Source organism: Oenanthe melanoleuca, chromosome 1, assembly GCF_029582105.1.
Source record: "Oenanthe melanoleuca isolate GR-GAL-2019-014 chromosome 1, OMel1.0, whole genome shotgun sequence".
Classification (NCBI taxonomy): Eukaryota; Metazoa; Chordata; class Aves; order Passeriformes; family Muscicapidae; genus Oenanthe; species Oenanthe melanoleuca.
In genome coordinates, this window is record NC_079333.1 from 38,658,474 (window position 1) to 38,681,754 (window position 23,281).

The 23,281-nt window shown below is 35.1% G+C and overlaps 1 protein-coding gene across 2 annotated transcripts in view; it reads left to right on the plus strand.

Moving 5' to 3' along the window:
- The window catches only part of CNTN5 (contactin 5), a 576,470-nt gene that overhangs the window by 409,337 nt on the left and 143,852 nt on the right, over positions 1–23,281 (plus strand). For both annotated transcript variants that reach the window (XM_056493993.1, XM_056494003.1), the window contains exon 8: positions 15,614–15,817. In XM_056493993.1, coding sequence (XP_056349968.1) covers positions 15,614–15,817 — 204 coding nt within the window. The remainder of the gene's footprint in view (positions 1–15,613; positions 15,818–23,281) is intronic.

Sequence of the window (23,281 nt, forward strand, 5' to 3'; positions counted from 1 at the left end):
GGATCACAGTCCTTCCCATCCATATCTGGATGTCTGCATACTGTTTTGCTAAACAGGCATGCTGCTAAAAATTCCTGCAGCTGTGGCCTAGAAATGTTTGTCCTGTTCTATTACCTACACAGTTGTCTTGGTCCTCATTATTTGGAGAAACTCACACAAAATAAAGTTACTTTAAGTCATTCTAAGCTCCTATTTGTGTGTACTTCAGACATACTCAGAAATCCACTTTGGAAGTAAACAAAAAACTATCACTTCTTACTGTTAAGGGTCTGCTAAAGGAATCTGAAAGCTGCATTTGCATTAAATCTGCAGCTTTGGACTGCAGTTTTACTACTAGTTTGAAACCAAGTCCAACTGAAGTGCAATATAGCTTTAGAGCTCCCCTGGTTTGAACACTGCACAAATTATACACAGCAATAATAAGAGAGGCATCAAATCACCTCATTCAGGTAGAGAATGGTTTGTAGACTTCTGCAGGCAAATTAGTTATGATAACAAGATGGTTATAATTGGGCTGGACTGCTCTCAGGGTGCTTATTAACTTGTTTACAGGCAATTGGCTCAGGTATCTCTACATGTAGTACACAGCAAACTCTGTTCTGGAGGGGTCCATGCACCCTCTGGATCTCAATTTACTAAGCTGATTTTGGGAATACAATTCTCAGATGTCTGTCTATATGTAGCTGAAGGTCACAAGGTTATTTTAAGGTTGTGGATTAAGTCCCAGGATCCAGACGCCCAACAGTGGCATTTCAGTCCACAACACCTATATGCAGATCTAGCCTTTATTAGTTTCTTAAAAATCACAGGAAGCCTTCAATATCTTATTTTTCAATGTTCCAGCCCTCTCTAAGCATGAATGGTTGCACTTCAGCATGTTAACCTGTCAATATAGGTGAGATTTCTTCCTGACTATGGTTTATACTGTATTAAACAGTAAAGTAACATCCAGTTTCTTTTCTATTATATGTTTGGGGTTTGTTTCTTTTTTCTTTTTTTTTTTTTTTTTTTCAGATTTTAATTTTCAAATCAACTTTAGCATAGAAAGCTGAATAATTTGCTTCCAGAGGAGTCCAATATATTGCTGAAAGTGGTATCTCCACTTTTGCCTTGAGATCGGTAGAATTGTTTTGCTGGTACCTATCAGAGCACTTACAAAGTACCTATCAAAGTCACTTACAGTTTGCCAAAACAGCTGGACAAGTCAAGCCTCTAACCATGACTCTCTCATGAGCTAAACAGAACTTATTAATCACTTCTCTTAGTTCTTAGAGATCAATATGTATGAAGCTGGTGATGGCAAGTAGAACATTTCACATTCACTGTAAACAATTATCATCTCTTCCTAACTGCTAGACTTGCTGAGGAGGTAGAACTGTCCAATACTCCACTATGCTTCCTCTTCTGCTAACAAAAGTGAGATTGAGAGAAACACTGATATTTGGGGGTCAGGAGGTTTTTATCATTGTTGTTTTTTCTCCTTTTTAAGGAGAATAAGTTTTACTTATATTATTTACTTATATTTCTGTTATAATGGAAGCTAAATCCTCATAACCTAAACTTCACCAGCTGTAATAAGGGGATCTATATGGGCACTGTAGAATACTCAGGTCTGTTTTGTTTTTCTCATAATAGCATGCCATAGTTTGTTCTTCACTCATTTTAATTCCTAGTAGGAGTATGATGCCTGGTGTCAGAAATATGCCACTAAAGTAACAGTAGCAGAGAATAATTGCTTACTGCATCAGACAGAAAGGTTTATTTAATGAAAGGTTTATTTAATAAACACTTATTATGTCACATATAAAATGCAAGATGACAACTTTCTTATCTCTGCTTTGCATGTCTATAACTTAAAAATTATCTACACAGAATGTTGTAAAACCTCTGTTTGAGAGCCACATGTATCTAACAAATGAATTAGATATCATTAGTTGAAGGGCTCCTATATTTCCCTGTTAGACTTTATTATAGCCTTGTGATGACTGGTCTTCCATGGGTAACTTGAATAAACCTTAAATTTTGCCTTTCAATAACGGGTGAATCAAAACATTAGAAGACAAGTTCAGAGACCCTTAATCTTTATAATTATGTCCTAATTCTGTGTTAATTTCATTGGGTAATTTTATGTCTTCACACGTCACATTTTTCCTTGGAAGAATCATAAAGACATTTCACTCCTGCATCATCTACTTTGTCACTTTTGCTAGACTACTTTTGCAATTTTCATGTCTAGTAATGCTAATTTTCATGGGTGTTATCATTAAAAAAATGTTCATGGCCCCTGATGTTGCTCAACATAAGAATCTGTGCTCTTTATTTGTGCAACTGATTGATGACTGTGCCTGTAGTTTTCATTATGGAATGAAAAAATGCAATTAACTTTTTTCTTCTATGGTCTTTTCATTACTCAATACATGACCAGTAATTTTGCTGCTGACTTCCCTGAAGCACATTTTAAGGTTTCCTTCCTCAATCTTGTTGAAAGCATTCATCTGAGGATATGAAATTTAAGAGTTTGGGAATTATAGAATTTTCTGTAGGGTAGCAATTTAAAAAATTGTGTTTGCCAGATTGGAGTCTGTTTGAAATGTGTAGTTTTTATATTTTAATTGCATTTTAATGATTGCATGTGCTCCAAATTCTAGACAATGTCTGTATAGTAGGTGTATGGACAAATAAGTCTAGATTTTGTCTCATGTCCCTACATCCACTGGATCACTCACTGGAGCTGTTTGTCCCCTCAGGGACTATGAAAATGTAGTGAGAAGAGGATGGTTGACCTTGCCCAATTAAGGCAGCACAAAACAATGGATGATGGGGGCAGCCCTGACAGGACTCTGCTTAAGGGATGTGTGCTGCAGTTTCACAGTCACAGTATTGTCTGCAAATATTACCCCAGCTGACAGCTCAGGAGAAACAAAGTGGAAGGAGATACCAAGAAAAGAGGGAGGAAGCATGAGAGATTAATTAATTTTAAAAATATGTGGAGTGAGTTGGCCCTCAGGCTCATGCACTGTTTCCTCTCAGGCACCAGCTGTATGTGACTATTTGTCCACAGCTTGACAAATGGGACAATGATGAAAACTTTCTGTAGTGGGCAAGCTCCTCTTCCCCCAAGACAAGTTGAGCTTGTTACTGATGTGACCCAACAAATCAGACATAACTAACAGGAACCTCTTAATCTAGAGGTTAAACCAGAGAGCATTGCCAGGTTTAACAGAAATGGATGTTCATGCTATCACATCCGCTTTTCCACAGCTCGTGTTGAAAAGGTACCAGCTAGAGTGTGGCAGTGTCACACAGTTTGTAAAGCAGCAGCAGCCCAAGGTTCATGGATTCAAGAGAGATGTAACATACAGCAGTTACCATCTCAGAGCTGCAGGGCTCTCCCAGCACCGTAACCTTCCTGTGAGAACCCACTCGCTGTTTAGATCCCACGTTTTACTGAGCTGATGCCTGGAAAAACACCATTTCACATACATGTCAGTTAGCTAAATATCAGAAAGCCCATTTTGTTTAAGGTATAAAATTCCTAATTAATCCTAATTACCTCTCCATATCACAGAAGAGAATAGAGTGAGAATGCACACATTAATTTGTGTAACTAAGGAGAAGAAGCCAGAAATACAACGCTTATCATACTGCTGAAAGGAGAGGAAACAGAAGAGGAAAAAGAAATGAGAAACTATCTACTTCTAAGGTTCTGGATTCCAGATTTTTATCTCCATCACCATTGTGATGACATCTTAAAGGATGTAGGAAATAAAAAAAGAAGAAGGATGACAACAAGGGAGTTTTCAGAAAATTAAATTCTTTCCACACTAGGCATGATTAGCTGAATTCAATGACGATTCTGGTAGAGATGACCACTGTAAATGTTAGGAGACCAGTTTTGATTCAGAAGCAGAAGGCTTTGGACAGAACTGATCTGAGTTCTGTCAGATTCCACTAATAATATAGTCATATATATATTTATATATATAAATATATTTATATAATGAAGTCAGTTAATCCTTATTTCATAAGTATGAGTGAAATTGCAACCATTTGAATGATACAAAACTTAATGAGACATAGATTTTCATAAAGCCTGATTTAATCAGTTCAGGAAGATTGTTCCAAATAAATTAAGTGGTATGAAAACAATTGCAGTTGGGATATCTAGTTTGCATTTTTCTTTTTCAAAGGGGAAGATAGAAATTGTTTAGAAATACATACATACATACATACATACATACATACATATATATATATATTGATATATAATGGGTTTTTTACTATCCTATGCAATTGTAACTGGCATGAAGGTAGCTATAATTTAACATTAAATATGTTAAAGGCAATTGCTTGGATTTTTGAGAGAGAAAATGACTGGACAGGTATAAGCATAATATCATAAGAGTTCAGATGGCATTCTGATTACAGCCAGATCTGAATCACGGTGCAGCAGCACATGTACATTCTTCTGACAAGAAAATATCTTTTCCAGAGTAATAATAGTGAAAAAGTGACTTTATATGACCAAAATACCATCTTTTTAACAACATAAGAATTAATACCACACTTAATTCTGATGATTTGATTGCCCACTTCTATCTCCTGTGTTCTTACATTCTGTTTCAATATTGTTAAAATCATTGTGCTGACTTCTTTAGCCATTTGACACCATTCTTGTAGTTTTGATGCTGCTGCCCCAGAGTGGAGAATCTGCAACCAAAAACATTTCACTTGATTTATTGGTTTATTGAAGCATTAATTTGCATCCTATTTTCCTCTTTCAATAAGTGAGAAAATGTCCTATAGGAGACTGCAGGGATAAAAATTCATAAGTAGGAAGGGAGAATGGAAAGAAGGGTTTAGGTAATACTGATAAAGGATTTGTCAGCTTGGCTTTTCCTGCAGAACCACAAAGTCCTTCAGGAGTTTAGCAAGCTAACCAATCCCAAAGAGTCTATTTCCAGCTCTACCAAATGCAGGAAGAAAGAACCACTACCTCTTTTACAGAGGATAACAGTGGATGATCTATAAAGAAAACATCAAAGAAAGACTAAAATTTCACTGATTTGCCATCTAGATGCTTTGACTTTACAAGATCCAGATCCTTTGTTGCCAGAATTGAAGGAAAACTTCCCAAATAATATTAAAATTCATAACATAAAGGGCAGTTTTTTAACAAAAGCTTTCAGGTACACAAAGTAAACTTATGTGCACACACAGGATTGAATTTTCACATTTTTTGTAAGTTTAACTAATTAATATATGTACAAGCACACCCAATGGGAGAAGAGCTGTCCTGGTAACCCACCCTTGGACCTGCTCCACTGGAGTTCTTAGCCCTGTATCTCGTTATGTCTCACAAGTTCTGGTGCTGAACAGGATGCTTTTGTTAGAAATTGTTTCCCTTGAAAATAAAACCAAACAGAATTTCAAGAGTGGGACATAATGTGTGAGAGAAGGAAGCTGCCATTCTAAAGTGTAAAAAGATGCTGCTGTTGTGTAGCTCTATATTAAAAATCTAAAAAGCTTCAAATATATGAAAAAACTGAAAATCTTCAGGCATCATTCTTTCCTTTTCCTAAATGAAAATTGATTTAAAAAAAAAAAAGGAAAAAAAAAAAAGAAGACTTCTGAAAACTATGCACAGAGTCAGCAGAAGAGAGTGCAGGACTGTGTGCTGTTTGCATTATTTTATTAATGATATTTCCTTTAGAATAAAGAAAAGGAATAAGAGATTTCTTCTTCCATGCCATGCATATGTGCAATGGGACATTTCATATGTATATATAATGTTTCACTTTGCTATTGCTAAGAGTTTGAGGAGGGGCTACATAATCCTGGGATACTGGTCTTGGATAAAAACAAGACAACAGAAGGATGCACATTATGTCTCAATAACAATTACGTGACAAGTAGAGGATGGGTGGAAGCAGTTCACTGGGTTTCCAGCAGGGCAGAACAGTGTGTGCAGGGATGCCACGGTGTAATGCCTGTATGTAGAAACAGGTAGGAGTTACATTCTCAGCATTGTTACACCTTAAATGATTTATTGCTTCCGACGTTAGTTGTCGTGATTTATCTGTACAACACGGGTGAACAGCAATATCAGCATTCCAGGGCAATTTGCTAATGTGACATGTTTCTTCTTCTTCGTCTGCACTTTATTTTTTAATTAAGGTAGAAAAAGTCATCTGTCACCATCACTCTTAGTATGTAAAAATTTTATTTCATGGACTATAAAATTGGTTTTATGCTATTCTCTGAGGCATATGTTCACCAGTCCCATTATGTTCAGAAAAATGTAGTGGCTGATCCATTCCTTGGTACATTTAAGCCTAGAAAATATACCAAGAAAGAGCTGAGCACTAGACCTTTAAAATCTTGGGGATTATGAGATTTATACTGCTATTTTGTTGTTTGGTTTTTTTCAAATATTTGAAAATCGTATTCAGAGGGAGGATGAGGGAGCAGCTACTTGTCTCCAATGTTCATCCACAAATGGCCTAAGGATTCATTTGCTATAATGATTTTGTGTGTGTTTTGGCATTTCCTGTGAATTTAAAAAGAGCTGGTGAGGAGAGGAACAAATGCTAGAAATTTTAAAAATTATGTATTACTGGTGATACCCGTTTGACCATGGCTTGATTCAGGACTGCTGGAAAGTGACTTCCCCCTTCTTCAGTTTTCTCAAATAACAGTGATGACAATGGTACTGCTGTTCATTGGAGACCTTAGGATAATAAATACTATAGGACCAAAGAAGCAGGCCCATGAAAGATTCATCAATCATATTGTGTCATGGTGGAATTCACCAAACACTGACCTGCAGATAGACCCAGCAAAAACCTTTATATTTATATAAAAACACTTTCTATCAAGAGAATATAAAGCAGAGAGGCAGTGGGCTGTGTCTTAAGTTCAGTGTGTACAGTCATACAAGGGTAACCCTACAGACCCCAAGTACCCAGGTTTCTACAGTACAATTCCTATGACAACAACTACATGTAAAGACTGGTGATTTTTGCTATAAAATAGTGTTTTGAAGTGTAAACTAGAACCCTAGTTGCCTTTTATTTTCATTTCTATACACAGAAGCCTGAATTTAAATCTGTCTGCTGCTATTAATCTTTCCTGGCATTAGGAATCAAGGTGACTGAGGTGTAAAAGGACAAACTTAAATTGCTTTCTTTCTTGTAAGTAAAAGAAATTTAACTGAAACATAAACTCCTTGAGAGACTGATACTATTGTAATTGAAGTACTGGTGAGTATCTGTAGCCAAAATACAGAATTTGCTTGACAGAGTTTGTTCTGCTGAATAATAGAATAATTTAGATTGGAAAAGACCCTTAAGATCATTGAATTCAGCAACCCTAAGTGCCATGGCTGCATGTCTTGAAAATATCTGCAGGGCTTGTGATTTCACCACTTCCCTGAAAACTTGTTCCAATGTTCCATAACTTTTTGGTGAATATTTTCTAATATCCACTTCAAATTTCCCCTGGAACAACCTGAGGCCTTTTCTTCTTATGCTTTCAGTTATTGCTTGGGGGAAGAGACTGATTCTCACCTGGCTACAATATCCTTCCAAGCAGTTTTTAGAGAATGAGATGATCTCCCTGAGCCTCACTTTCTCCAGGCTAAACACTCCATAAAATTTCAGTTCCAGAGCCTTCCCCAGCTCCGTGTCCCTTCTCTGGACACGCTCCAGCCCCTCAATGTCTTTCTTGCAGTGAGGGGCCCAGAACTGAGCACAGGATTGGAGCTGTGGCCTCAGCAGTATTGAATACAGGTGGTCACTACCCTGGTCTTGCTGGCTGTGAATATTTAAGTATTTTCAATAGTGATCCTCTAGTATTAATTATTTACATTATTTACCTTTATTGTTCTTTATGACCTATTTTTTTTTTTTCTACTTTGCATAGCAAATAATGCATAGTGGCATTTGTACTGCCTGGTGTGTTGTTCATCATAGAACATCAATTTATATGGAGGACTCAGGAATTTTCTACATAAGTATAGATTTCCATTCCTACCTAAAATATAGATGAATATCAATAACAGAGTTATTGTTTAGTATCTCTTAATTGCTTTTAAAAAATAATTTTTAAATTTCTATGTAGTTTTTCTGCCTTTTTCTCAGGATTTTCTGTTTCTGTCTTCCATTAAAAATTCTTTTAAATATTATCACAAATTCATTTTTTTTCCTCCTATCTGCTTTTTTTTTCCCTATAAATTTCCATCATTTAAACATCTTTATTTACATGAAAGAAAAATATATATCAGTAAAATGACCTTAAAGTATGTCTAAGCATTTCTTTACATGAAAAGGTTACTGACAACATATATCAAATTAAATTTTACTTTTTTGAAAGTGTGAGTGACCTAGAGGAAAGAAAGGCATATTTAGCATTTGAGAATTACCCCTGCAAGAGGTTACAATTACTGCAGAGCGTAGAATGAAAATCAAAAGTGATCAGTGCATTGGAGAAATGGCTTGCAAGGAATGACTCTAAATTCAACAAAATTCAGATTACTGCTCTTATCAAAGATCAAATACATGAATAGAATAAAAGGAATAAGTAATTAAACAAAATTTTTCTTGGAAAAATGCAGTTCCAAAAAATAACAGGACACTTAGTAGAATGGATAATTCAGTAGTAGAATTCTAGGACATCCTAAGAGAGCTGCTACCTGTGGAGTGACTATTGTTCCACTGATCAATAGAGTTGATGTACAGCTTTGAGTCCTACATTATAAGATGTAGAAAAGCAGTAGAAATGAAAATAATAAAATTAAGCAAATGATTAAAAATCAGGACTTCTGAAGAACAGTTGAAGAGTTTTGGCTGACCCAGCCTTGCAAACAGAAGTTTGATATGGACAGTGGTAATGGTATTCCACTGTAGCTGTAAAAATTTAATATTACTTTCCAGTAATGCATTTTCAGTACTTCCAATATTGTATTTGACATAGGTAACAAACAGTATGAAAAAAAATAGGCAAATACAAATAGGAAAACTATCTAATTATCCAAGTAAATAAATAGGTTATTGTGAAAATCTAAATTTAGGAATATAAATCACTGGACAATCTTTAAGAGTGACCTGAGAATATCTGGTCTTGATAACAGTATTTTGACCCATTCTGGAACACAAACCATTCTGGTTTCTTTTCAATATGAAAATCATACCAATGACAATCAAATGCACATGATAATCCAACATCTTTTCAAAGCTGTATTTTTTGTTGTATGCTATATGGTCTCTTTAAAGAGTGCATGCATGAGAAATACCTTTCATCAGTCTTTATATGTTTCAATGGCTGGCTACATTCATGCATATTAAAGTACAAATGAGACTACATTGACTGTCTATCTACACTGGCAACAACAACATAATATTTGCATCCTCCAGAACAAGATTAATCCTGACAGTACATTTACCTTTTCTAGAATATTTTTAGTTATTAGCTGTGTGAGTGATTACAAGAAAGAAAATATTTGCAGATTTATCGCTCTAATTAAATCTGAAGAAAGACAAATGTGTGATTGGTAGAACTGTGTTTCAGATAAGTGAACAGTAGATACAGAGTCCCCAGAGAAGGAAATAAGTAATTTCATTGCTAACTGATAAATAGACAATATCTGTTTGCTCTATGTGGGTGTGTTACATTGCAACAAATAAATTATGTTCATTAAATATTTTCTTGGAGGATTAATGAGCACTGACAACAAATCATAGCAGCACAAAGAAATGCACCACAATTATTTATCTGGTTGTGGTGGGAGGCTGGAGGATCAACACATCGTCATCATTCATTTTAGTTAAAACTCTTTCCCTCTTAATGTGAAGTGTTCCCCATCATTAGAGGGTACTGCATATTGCACCCTTATTCTGTGGATAGCATACAGAATATCCAAAGAGCAATTGTGAGGAAAAAGTTCAAAGATGGGCTTAATATAAAATTAGGTTTTATATTTTTAGAAGGGGAGATGTAGGCCTATATTTTTCTTTGCAGTTTACTTCATTTAAACAGAATAATTCTAAATTCTAAAGCAAAGCCATCTTGCAAATTTCATGGTTTGTAGCTATGTATCATAAATTCAGCCTGTAATCTCAAGTGTAATTTTATCTGGTTTACTTATCGATTAAAAAATAGCAATAAAAACTTCTTCAGATTTACAAAAACTCCCAGATTATCTCAGATTTTGGCTATCAGGCATCAGTACCATTTATTCATCAAGTACTGCCATCTTGTGGAATTAGAGTAATCAAAACAAATCCTAAATGGAGGAAGAGAAATATATTTTTCCAAAAGGATCTCCCACTGCATCACAAAAAGAAGACTAAAACTGGAGTTATTTCTTGTCCAAACATCAAAACTCCACAAAAGTGCAATTATGGGATGGGTATTTTGCATGCTTTGCCTTTGAATAGGCAAAATGTAGCTGTGTTATGGACACTTAGGCTTTCAGTGTCCTCAAAAGAGTTCAAATGACAACATTCTTGTTATGTCTCCACTTTCACCAAAATATTACTTAGCTAACAGGGCTGGTGAAAAGGCCGTCCAGAAACCTCATGTTAAAAGGATGAATGGAGCAATTCCTTAAGAGAAAAGCCCTGAAGCAAATCTGGGAAACATTCAGGCAGTGTCAAACACAGGAGTGAATATTTGGTGTTATCTGAATGCTTCAGCACAGCCCTCTCTACAGTACTTCAGGCATTATTTCATACTGACCCACAACGACAGAAAGACTTTTGCTTTACCATAATACTGACATTTTCTGCATCAGAATATCTCTGAAATCACTAAGATTCTAATCTAAGATGCTGATGCATCAGTATTCCAGCTTCATCCATTATGGGAAGTACATCACATTGTGACAGTTTAGGAATTAGTGTTGTTTAACAGAGAAAATAGAACTACAACAATCATTTAAGAAATGACAGTAAGCAAGATTTCACACTATAAATTCATTTTGTCATGAAATAGATGAACTCACTATTTCATCACCAAATGACCCAGATTTTCACCTATATAGCCTCATAAAAAGTGCTTAATAAAATACAGAAACAAATTAGACATTAGAAAGGCTACATTAGGAAGGCTTTCCAAATACAAAAGATAAACATTTCCTTTGAGACATCCTTCTGTAAAGGAGGTTGGTCATTCATAAAATAAACTATCAGTTTTGCAGTTACCAAAATGACTTATATAATTTTCACACCAGGACTATATATAAGAGATTTTAGTAGCAGAATTTTTCAGCCCATGACACAAATGCCCATTTACAACTGTTCTATAGTGCATAATTTCTCCATTTTTTTATTCTCTGTTCCTGTTTGTGTTGATGCAAAGAATCTGTGGAAAACTTTCTTTTGTGTTGGCAGACAACTGTAATTTCCAGGAAGGACTCTGCATCCTCTTTGTCGTTTTGCCATTGATGTCATATTAAAATTAAAATATATGAGCATAAAAATAAAAAATAAACTCAGCAAACATTCTCTCTTGTCTTAAACTTATTTTCTCCTATTGAGAGCATATTGTATACACCACAGAAAAAGCCTTAACTAAGTTTTTCTCAAAAGCAGATGACTTCATATGGTGCATATCCAAAGAAATTACTTTCTGATTTTAAAGTTCTAGTTTGATTTTTTTCGATTTTGATAGCTCTGACTTTTAGCTCAAAAATTTATTGACAGTCTGTTATTTTTCTGTCTGGCTTGAGATGCATCTCTGGAATTTAATATCCTATTAAAAATAATGCAATGATGGTTGTATTTGTGCTTAGCCAAATGACACTGGTTCTAAAATCTTTTAACACAAACCATTATAGGAAAATTCAGGCTGGAAATTTAGTTAAAACTGCAGTGAACTGTGTACAAATTGACCTGGTGTCATCTGCTTGGTCTTAGACTTCATGTTTTGAAATCCTGAAAATTCAGCCAGCATTTCACCATTTTGTAAGGGTAGGATTTCAGGTAATATTTAAAGGCCTTTCTTCCTGCAGTTTACATGTGCTCCTGTGCTGAACTCCTGTGGGACTTATGACATACAGCTACATCCACTGCTGTTTCAGAATATGTTACTGTGTGTGTGCTATGGATTACACCCTTACAGGGAGAAAGCTATGTTTTAAATGTTGATTCTCCATTATTGTCTTTTTATTTTTTTTTTGGTTTTTTTTTTTTTTGTTTGTTTGTTTGGTTGGTTTTTTGTTTTTTTTTTTTGTTTTTTTTTTTAATATATCAGTGCAATCATTTGGGTATTGGCTTATGCTTATTCCTGCCGATAGTAAAACAAACCAGCTAAACAAAACAAACCCTCAGGTTTTGTACTTGGCCAGCCTTTGCTAGCAATTGTGTTTTCTACAAACTCTAACTTGTAATTTTGCTGGCATACAAAGTAGAAACAGTCACAGGCCAGGAATGTGAACAGCGATGCAAGCTTCATCCTCTTGTAGGGCTGCAAATTTAGAAGTGTGAGATATTTGCACAATGGATCAATGTCAAGCTACACCCATTTTCCCTTAATTGCAGTCATTCTGTGAACACCCTTTTGTAAAATCACTCCTGCAAGATCATCCATCTAGTTCTGCCAGCTAAAAAACTGTGGGGTCCCCAGATCCCAAGCCAGCTGTGATTGTTTCTGACTGGTCTGCAACATTTTCTTGAGGTATTTGCACTCAAGCCTATGCATAGTGTATGGACATGCCCCTCAAAATTTTATTTAAGAATCTGCTGAACTCATTAACCAGGTCTAACAGGAGAAAAAAACTCATGAAGTGTCTAAGGGGCTTTTCACCTGCAAAGAAGACCAAGAATTCCAGATTAATTCCAGATCTGAGTATTCAGATGCATTCTTCAGGTACTTTAAAGTGCATTCCTGGGGTTTTACATTTTAGAAATGAAAAATAGTAGCAATTCTTTCAATGTCAATGGGCTGACAAAAATCAAGAAGTAAACGAATAACACTTTTTAAGCACTTCTTTCAGAGTTTGGGCTCCTGGCTGAAATATAGGTGCTGGAGGTGTTCACAAAAGAGGAAAAAAAAAAAAAAAACAACCAAAAAAAAAACCACAAACCAGATTAGCACAGCTTTACAGCATAAATACTTTGAATTCTCAGTATCCTATACCAGTACACATTCATCCATCAAGCCATTTTTAACAGCAAAAATAATTAAGAAAGTGACAAAATGACAGTATCCCCCTGGATTCAGCACCGGCAAAGACTAAGTATTTTATTTCCTTAGGGGCCCAAAAATTTATTGCCTGAAATCTGTTCCTCAGTATTAATTCTAATTAATAAATGAATAATTAATTGTAAGTGGTTTTAGGCTACAAATGAAGAAAATTCTCTTCTGTGTGAACTGCCAATGAACCCATACTGATGACTGTTTTGCATTTGGTTTGAACTGCTTTTAAACCAGAGCAATTAGTGAGACTGATTGCTTTCCATTTGAACTGGTAACAGGTCTTCAGTTAAAGCCTATGTATTTTCCTTGAGCTTGTGTATTCACCATCACTTTGTAGAATTTTATACAGCCATGAATCATTTCTTGCCAGATAAAGCATTATGGCAAAATGTGGTAATAAAATTTTCAGAGATATATTTGGGACATAATTAGTATTTTGCCTGAAACATAACAGAAGAAGAAGGAAAATCTGAACACTCAGTTTCTGTGAGCCCTTAATTCCTTAGAGTCCTGTATAGCCACCAGAATTACTAATAAATCTAATAAAGATTTTAGCAAAAAAGTTAATGTGTGCAGTTTAATTCCCAATTTTGAGATTTTGAGGTGATCTTCCCCTCCTGTTAGCTAAGTATGTTCAGTCCCTTAACATAGCATTTTTATATTGATACCATCAGTATTTTAGGAGAGAATTTTCATCTGATTTTAAAACTAAACTTCCTAAAAATTGATTCAGAAGTTACTGCATCTTTATAGCACTATATGCACTTATATTGGTTGAAAAAGCAGTCATTGTGCTTCTCTGTTCCTTTCTCACCACGGTGTCAGGGGACAGTACAGCATAAGGATGGAAAGGACAAATCAGATGGAATTTCTAATGCTCTCTATACTGTTATAGTCAAAGTGCACACCTGGCTAGGATATAATATGTTTCACACTTCTTATAACAAGAGCAGCTGTACCAGTTCCTCTCCTATCATTAGAAGCAAAGCACATAGCAAAATTTAAATTTTGAGGTGTTTCCTCTCACCCCTTTGACCTGTCCATCTTTGAACTAACTAAATATCATGAAAACATTTGGGCTGTCATGGGGATGAAAGTATGAAAGAACCAGACTGGCATACTTGGAATTACTATCTTCCTGTTGCTGCTGAAGCTGAGTAGTCACATAAGAAATTTCAGTCTAAAATCTTGGAATTTGTTATACCAGTGGAGCAGTTTTCGTCTTTGAGCAGTAGTGGGGACTTTACATTCCTGGACTAGTTTCAGCTTTTCTAATTTTGAAGCCAGGTTTTTGAAGACTATGCAGGAGGGAGATTACAGAACAAATAACCTTACAGCAAATGTGCCATTTAAGTGGTGAACAATATTTTTTTAAAGTGTGAAAAAGAATGAAACAATGGAAGTTCAAAAGGAGAAAAATGTGCAAAGAAATATACATAAACTTTAAAGTTGGAGTTGGTGAAACTCCGCATGAATAATTCTCTGCAAGGAACATCCTGCTAAATCAGAACCTCATTAACTTTACTGATATTTCTAATGTTGAGACATAAATGAATCTAGGTTTTTATTAAGGCATGATATAATCTCATACAGAGTAATAGGAAATCAGTTTTTTCCTCAGCTAATTATTATGAGTATAAAGGGAAAAGTAATGTTCAGGTAAATAGAATAGATGATTCATGGGATAAAAATAAAAACCAAGGAACTTGATTTAACTGCTATTTTTAAAAGTCACTGGTTAGTTGGTAGAGTTGGTTTAAGGAATTATTCATTGATCATAGGGATTTAAGCTGCATAAATGGAGGGTTAAGAAATTCTTCAATGATGATAGAACTAAGATAGAACTATGGAAGCAAAGATAGAACTGTAAGGCAGTAATTTACCTAACAAGGTAGGTTGAACAGTTACTACAAACTAGTGATTATAAAAACACCCATTCAGAATGAAACCTGTTTATACGTATACACTTGCAGAAGTCATCCATAGCTCTGTAGGAATCATCTTGATATATTTCCCTGCAAATCTGAACAAGTAGAGAAAATAATTCTTTGGATATTATCATTAGATATTTTTCTTTGCATATAACTATTATTGTAAAAGACTAGAAAAGGGTATTATCTAATATCTTATTGCTGTTTTCTGAGTCTGCTGAATAATTCAATTATTTCACCTGAACTAAATCTGCCTTCACAAGGAACTTTGGATTCAACATTTATGCCATTTCCAAAACCCCAAGAGGAGAAAAAATATTCTCTTCAGTTCTGAACAAAACAAATAAAATGTTTTTAAAATCTTTAACTTTTTACCCCCATATATTGAAATAAAGCTAACAAACCTTAATTTAGTGTGTCTATTAACATGACTGAGTATTGTTTCTGCAATTACTTTATCTTATTTTCTCTCTGTGTTCTTTTAGAGATCATCTATAGCTGGGTATTTAATGAATTCCCATCCTTTGTGGCAGAAGACAGCAGGCGCTTCATCTCTCAGGAGACAGGCAATCTCTACATATCCAAGGTGCAAACATCCGATGTTGGCAGCTACATATGCCTGGTAAAAAACACAGTGACAAATGCCAGAGTTTTGAGTCCTCCTACTCCTCTGACACTGAGAAATGATGGTAAGAAAAGCACTGTTTCTGGCTGCTACATGAATGAAAAATGCCGAAGTAAAAATACTCTAATTAGTATAAGAACCATGGTTTCATTGTTTTTCAGTATATGCGTGCATTTTCTGTGGCAACTGGCAAAGTTGTTCATGCAGGCAGTTTCTTTTAAAACATTCAGGCAGTGTGAATATTTAGATCTGAGAAGGCTGAGGTGCAGACTGACACCTCTTGGTGTATTTTGTTTAGAACAGTTACTCCACCTTGCTATTCTAATGTTCTGTCACTGACAGAGAGAAGCACATCTCCTTTATGGGCAATGTCTGTTTCCTTAGTGCTCCATTCAGTTGCCTCAACCCAAGTGGCTACTGCCACACTGATACTCTGATGCACCTGAGACATCCACAGGGGACTGGCCACATGGGGCACACAGAGCAGCTGCAGGATGCCAGGAGACTGTTTATGCATTTGGCCATTGTGATTAAGGACAACACAAAAAGTTTCACTAAATACACTGGCGGCAAAAGGAGGGTGGAGGAGAATCTCCATCATTTTCTGGGTGCAGAGTGTGTCACAGTGTCAGAGAATGACAAAAAGTCTGATACTTGTGCCTTCTCTGCATCAATCTTTAATAGCAAAACCAAAAAACTCCCAGAGCTGGAAGTTGTGTGATACCCCCAGAATCCAGGAGGGAATGGTTAATGCCAATTAGATACCCACAGGTCTATGGGATGCATCCAACAGTAATGAGGGAGCTGGTGAAAGCCACTCTCATTTAATAGCAGTCCTGGTTATCCAGAAAAGTCTTAGTTGACTGGAAAACAGCAAATATGAGGCCCATCTACCATAAGGACAGAAAGGTGATCCAAGTTTCCACATTTGGGTCATGATAGCCCCAGGCAGCGCCACAGGCTGGGAACAGAGTGACTGGGAAGCTGTCTGGCAGAAAAGGACCTGGGGGTGCTGCAAACAGCAGCTGAACATGATCCAGGTGTGGCCAGGTGGCCAAGAAGGCCGATGGCATCCTGGCCTGGAGCAGCAGTGCTGTGGCAGCAGGAGCAGGGCAGGGATGATTGTCCTGCTGTACTCAGCACTGTGAGGCCACAGCTCCAGTGTGTGTCCTGTTCTGGGCCCCCCACTTGAAGAAAAGGCATTGAGCTGCTGGAGTGGGTCCAGAGAAGGGCAGTCAAGCTGCCAGAGGTCTAGAAAACAGAACTGATGAGGAGTGGCTGAGGGAGCTGGGGGTGTTTGGCCTGGAGAAAAGGAGGCTCAGGGGGGACCCAGCACTCTGCAGCTGCCAGAAAGGAGCTTGCAGGGAGGTGGGTGTCAATCTCTTCTGCCTTGTCTCAAAGGAAGAGAGAAAATGGCCAATATTTTCCTTCTTTCCAAGATGTTCCACATTCAGTTATGCTTTCTCACAGCAATTCAGCACATGTGAATCCATACCTACATAAATAAATCAAAGAGAGAAAGAGAAACTTATGAGAGTTTTCTTTTGCCTTGCCTATAGCTTTTTCTTGAATGAATAGTAGTCCTATGCTACAGACACAGTACAAAATCTGGATTTAAACACAGATTACTTCTTTTAATAGAGTAAATTAAAAATATGTTGAACAATTAAAATGAAATTAAGCTAATGTTTATTCATTGTAGCGAATTTAAATTTCCTTCTGCATAGCATGTAGCCTCTGCAGCAAAAAGCTGCTCTTTTAATTTATCACTTCCTATTTTCTTTTGCTAGTTTAGTACTTACCTATGTTAAATATTGTTTCAGATGTTTAATTTTACTGACTTAACAGAGTGAACTTAATCTTTTTGATAAATTATTTTTTTTCCAAAATTAAAACCCCCAAACATAGACTGCCTTTTTAATATCCTTAGACTCTGAAAAAAATGGAATTTTATTGTCTAATTTATTATTCATATCTTACTCTATTTACTCTTTATGATATTTCTTCATGCTTTTATTTGGCTCCATCTTGTGCAGATATTCAGCAGATCAATTATCTATCTTGTACTGACAGTACTTAGGCACACAAGAAATTCAATGTAAGAAATTTAGAGAGCAAATAAGGATAAAGGCAGCAGTCTACATCACTGAGCTAAGAAAAAAAAAAAATCTATGAAGGAAAACTCTGCAGATTTTTTTAAATGTCAAGTGGATAGTAAATACCAGCCTCCAGCAAATTTTTGTTTCATGGCTGGCTGTCAAACCACTGTGATAATCCAACCTTCTGAACCGTGCTGGAGTATTTGGGAAGTTTTGCACAGAGATGAACAGCTCCTCAACAATTTCCCAGTTTCCTGACTCGTTTTTTCACACACATGAATTTCTACTAGACTTCCATGCCTTAATTTTAATCTGTTGGTATTTATGAAAAGCTCCTTGCTTGCCATAGAATTGCTTGCTGTCTGTGTGACTGAGCAAGTTTCTCAGTGAAGAAACCTCAACTCTCTACCTAACTTTGCAGTCAATCTCCATAAACCTATCTTGAAAAAAGTTGTTAAGGAAAATAGTGGTTGCTAAATCATATTGTTTGGGACATCTGTCTGGTTCTACCTCCTCCACATAATGCAATAATATGGGCCATTTAAAAACTCTCTATCTATCTAGTTAGCTAGTTTTTTAAAAACTAAAGTGATAAAAACCTTTGTAAAGTATGCATTCATTATGTGCCAAAATACAGAATAACTTCTGAAAAGTAGTGCTACCTAGTTAAAGAAATTAAAGTAATTTATGAAGAAAGAAACAGCTGGGAATAGACTCCAAGAGGGAAGTGAGAATTTAAAAATGACATTAAAACAAACATCAAATTACCTGAAAATATACTCAGCTCTATGTTTGCTGAGTTGTGTTACATGTTTTTAAATATGGCTTTTTAAGCTTTTTTTTGTCATAAAATTACTTGAATTACTTTGAACTTTTCAAATACTCACTTAGATTTAAAAATACTATATCTTTCTCTGTTCCAATGGTTGGCATCACAACTGACATTTCCCTAAGCAGTCAGCACATTTCTTAGAAACCACAGGAAGAGCTTGTGGTTTTAAACAGCTTTACAAATAGCTCTATATAAATAAAACAATTTATACAGCCACTATTCTCCAAACATATATATCATTAGCTCCAAAATACTCTAATGGATTTATTTATCATCATTCTTAGATTTTGATGTATATACAGTACCTATGCCCAGGGGACTAGACAGCTTGTGACAAAAGGCTCTTCAATGACAGCACTGGTCTCTATTTATCTATGAGAATGAAATGGAATAATGTCAAGGCATTCTGTCAAACTCTGCAAGATTGTAAGAACTTGCTGGGATTTTATTAATCTTTTATTTCTTCTGTGATGTGTCTCAAAGGGGAACTTAGCTGCTTGATATGAAGCAAATTAAATAAAAACATCAAGAAATCCTTCGATGAATTCTGAATAAAATGAATACCTCATTTGTTCAGATGTCCTTGACAATCAGTCATTTCATATAATTCAATTTCACTTCAAGCTGGGTTATAAAAACACCCTAAAATTCTAAGGAGATAAAAAGTTTTAGCAGGAAATAAAAAAACATGCATAATTTCATTAACTGCCTTTTAATGCATTACAAACTTTGAGGAATTATTTAGTAGCTGTTTACAAATAATAAACAGCTTTGTTAAATTGTATCTTCACAGGCTTGGATGTTGATTGGGAGCAGCAAATTGTCTTGACTCATAAAAACAACAAAAAGTCTTTTCAAATTTAGTAAATAGAAACCTAGGGAGTATAAACATTTGGTGTTTGAGAGCATAAGACAGCTATTTCAAGTTCACAGATTTTTATGCCAGTTTTTCATACTTTTTCATCCTTCTTATCTTTGTTATGTCCTTGGAAAATATGTTAACTTTAACATTATTACTGTAATAATGTCATGAATTATGTAATTCTTTGTTTTAGCTCTGTGCAGATACTGCATATTAGCTTTGCAATAGTAAAATTTCCAGAGGGAAAAAAAAAAACCTAAAATGAAAAAAAAGCAAACAAACAAACAAACAAAAGTTTTAAAAAATCAGCAAACATGGACAATTTCAGGCATCAGAGGATACTTTCTACTAAGTTCCATTAGAGCAAATTAGTTTAACCTCCAGAGTTTGGTATGCCTGACCATATTCTCACATAACTGACTTTCAGATTTTTTCCATGTCTTCGTAGTCTGTGTCCCAGTGAACTGAATTTTTTGTCTATCTTCGCTCTATTGATTAATTCAGTGTGATTAATAGTCTCACATGATAATAGAACATATAGCTATCAAGGTATTAAGGATGTTAATTTCTAATTTTCCATGATTAAATATGATCTGTATATACTTTTTGAGGTTAAACTGTGGGATAAGTTGCTTGAACATCACTAGGGAATCTAAAGATTGCTTTAACAGCATAAAGAAAATTCTGGAAGAAATCATAACAAATACCCAAATAATAGAAATCTAGCAATAAAAATGCCCAGTATAGCATAATAAAGTAATAAATAAACATAAAACAAAATTTGCACTTCCACAGACTTAGCTGTACCCATCACCAAAGAATGTTGACAGTTGTTAATTAACGAATATCAAGAATTTTTTAAAAATTGCTTAAAGATGAACTATAATGGTTTTGACCTGCCATTCTTTGCCCTTCTGTGTTGTTTTTGTTTTGGTTTGGTTTTTGTTTTTAATTTTTTCCAAATTTTATTAGTGGTCTTTTCCTCTTATGGTGTTATTCATATGCAGCTGAATTCTAGAAATCAACAAAGTACACCTGAAATGTAACAGGGATTCCAAATACATATTTAGCTGTTACTTAATTCTGCTAGGTTTTCTGGAGTCTCCAGCCTTATAGGCTACCTGTTTCATGTGGGTTATAGTGCAAGGTTTTGCAGTAACATTTTGTATTTGAATTGTGCAAGTCCATAAAAATTGTTTAGAAACAGTAGGAACTTTTCTTAGTACTGTAGGGCAGGAATCAAACCCGATGTAATCCTACTTTGATTTTTTTTTTTTTTTTTTTCCAAGAAGAGACACACTGTCTGGGCAAAATCAAGTTTGTCCTTTAGCAGTATACAAAGATTGATAACACTGACAGAGACATGAGTGAATGTATGCAAGGTTTGCTCCAGGGGAAGGTTGATGAAATGGCAATGTCCCTGGACAACCATTACCTGGTAATAAATATGTTTCTCCTGTAAAACTCTATAGAGGTATTCTAATTATGGGTCACTCTGAAAACTGAAAATAAAAGTCCTCCCACAATCTCTGCTTTAATCTACTGAAAGCATGTCCTGCATGGGTAACAAGCATTTTTAACTTTTTGTCTCTTAGTTTGCTGTTATGCCAAGGTCTTCCCACAATGTTGTAAAAATAACAGAATGAAAATTAGTATTAAGAAATGTCAGTGTAGCCTTATTTTAATTAAAAAAAAAAAATTGAAAGAAAGACACACATATAATAGGATGGGGGCAAGTTGTTGGTTTTGTTAGAGGTTTTTTTTATTTCCAAAATTGCTACTTTTTATTATTGTTATTATTTATAAAGTCTGTTCCAGTTAGCAGCAATGCTTCTTACCTATAGGCAAGAAATTCTATAGGTAGGCAGAAAATTTTATAGAATTTTAGAATTACAGAATTTTATAGGTTCCTCTACAATAAACCTTTTACAGAGTGTTTTAGAGGGATTGTAGAATAGTTTAAGAACATTCTCAAACAGAACACAACAGTTCAAAAGCACTATTTATAAAATATTTAATCTAAAAAAGCAGAGAGAAAATAACTTGGAGTGGTCTTTTGGCAATGTAAAAGGGCTGAACCCAGGGGGCTATAGGGCTATTACAGGAGGAAAATAGGAACAGGCTGGAAAATGATTATATCCCAGGATTCATTGTAAAGCAAGAACTCTTCCACTGCAAAAGTTTGCATTGAGTTTAGTCTGGTCTTGAGTTCTTTTAAGGTAACCTCTTTAGAGGATTTTTAATTGCTAAATCTTTCCATTAGTTTATAGAAATACTATATGCTGGAAATGCAGTTGCTTTTTTAAATTAGCTAAAATAGCTCAAGATTCTAGCCATGTAGTGTCTTGCACATCTTCTGCACTTGTGTTTTCTTGTTTCAATCCTTCTTCTCATGACTTATGAAACTTGCACAAAGAGTTAACTGATCTATATACAGAATATAGAAAGCCCAAAATAACAGAACTTGAAAAAAATGTTCCTCTAAATTCAAGTCAGGATTTGGAATGGTGTTGCATTGAACCATAACTATTAAGATTTCAGACAGAAGTATGTTGGAAATATTTTAATTGCTGGTGATTGAATTCAAATTTGTGAAAAACGATCATGAAATAACCTTTACAGCTGTAAATGGCTTCAGATTGCAAAGAATGATCCTGAATGTTATATATCTTAGTGTCTCAGGATCTTAGATACAAATTCACCAGTGCATGCTGCTGTGCAGTGATAGGGTATGGCATAATATTCAAACAAAAATTACTTGTCAGTTTGGAATTCTTGCCAGAGTAGTGAAATAATTTGATTGTGAACAGCAGGAGTTCTGCTTGAAGATAAAACTGCAGTGAGTAACAGGATGATTTGTTGCTATTGAGTCTAAAAGAATGGATATTTCAATACTTGTTGCTGATGACAGAGAAATTTTAGTGTTGGTTTGGTCTTTCATATTGAGAAAATGAGAGGCTCTTTGTTTGGCATGGTTATATGAGCAGTCTCAATTGAAAGAATATTTCTAATTTAGGAAGCTTTTCTCAGTTAATTAGATGCAATGAATATTAGAGAAATACTCTTTCCAGAGTAGAGTTCTAATTAATCAGAAGCAAGGGAAATATTCTCTCTGGACATCACAATAGTTTTGACACTTCTGGCACCCAGTTGGAAAGCAGATATTCTGTTTTCATCCTGTAAAACAACTTCACAGGTTGCAATGAAAAAAAAATTAAGCTTAAGGTCATACTTGAAGTACAAACAATTATGTCATTTCCTATAGGAAAAATTAGATTCTTTGATCATTTCATCAGGAAGATAATTAAAAATGCCATAAAAATTAGATCCTCCTCCTAATCACTTAGATTAAATAATATTTCCCAGGTTTCTGAATATCTTTTGTTTGGACTCAGTTCCCTTTATTTCAGTCATAAAACATTGATTTTCAATTGAAAATTAAGTGCTTTTAGTTGTTTTAAATGTTTAAGAGAGGCATAAAGCTATTTGTATGTATGACATACATTACATTTAAGAGTTATAAATAATAATATGTTTCAAGACAGTAATAGTATTTCTAGAAAGGGCTTTCCAGACAGAGTTCAGAGTTCAGTGTAACTGATGAACTAGTGAAATCAAGTATGAGTAAAATATGGATTTTAAAGTGGCTAGAGTAAAGTTATGTTTAAACTTTAAACACTTTTTTCTGCTAAATTTGGCTTTCTTTCACATTTATTCCTCTATAATTAGGAATGC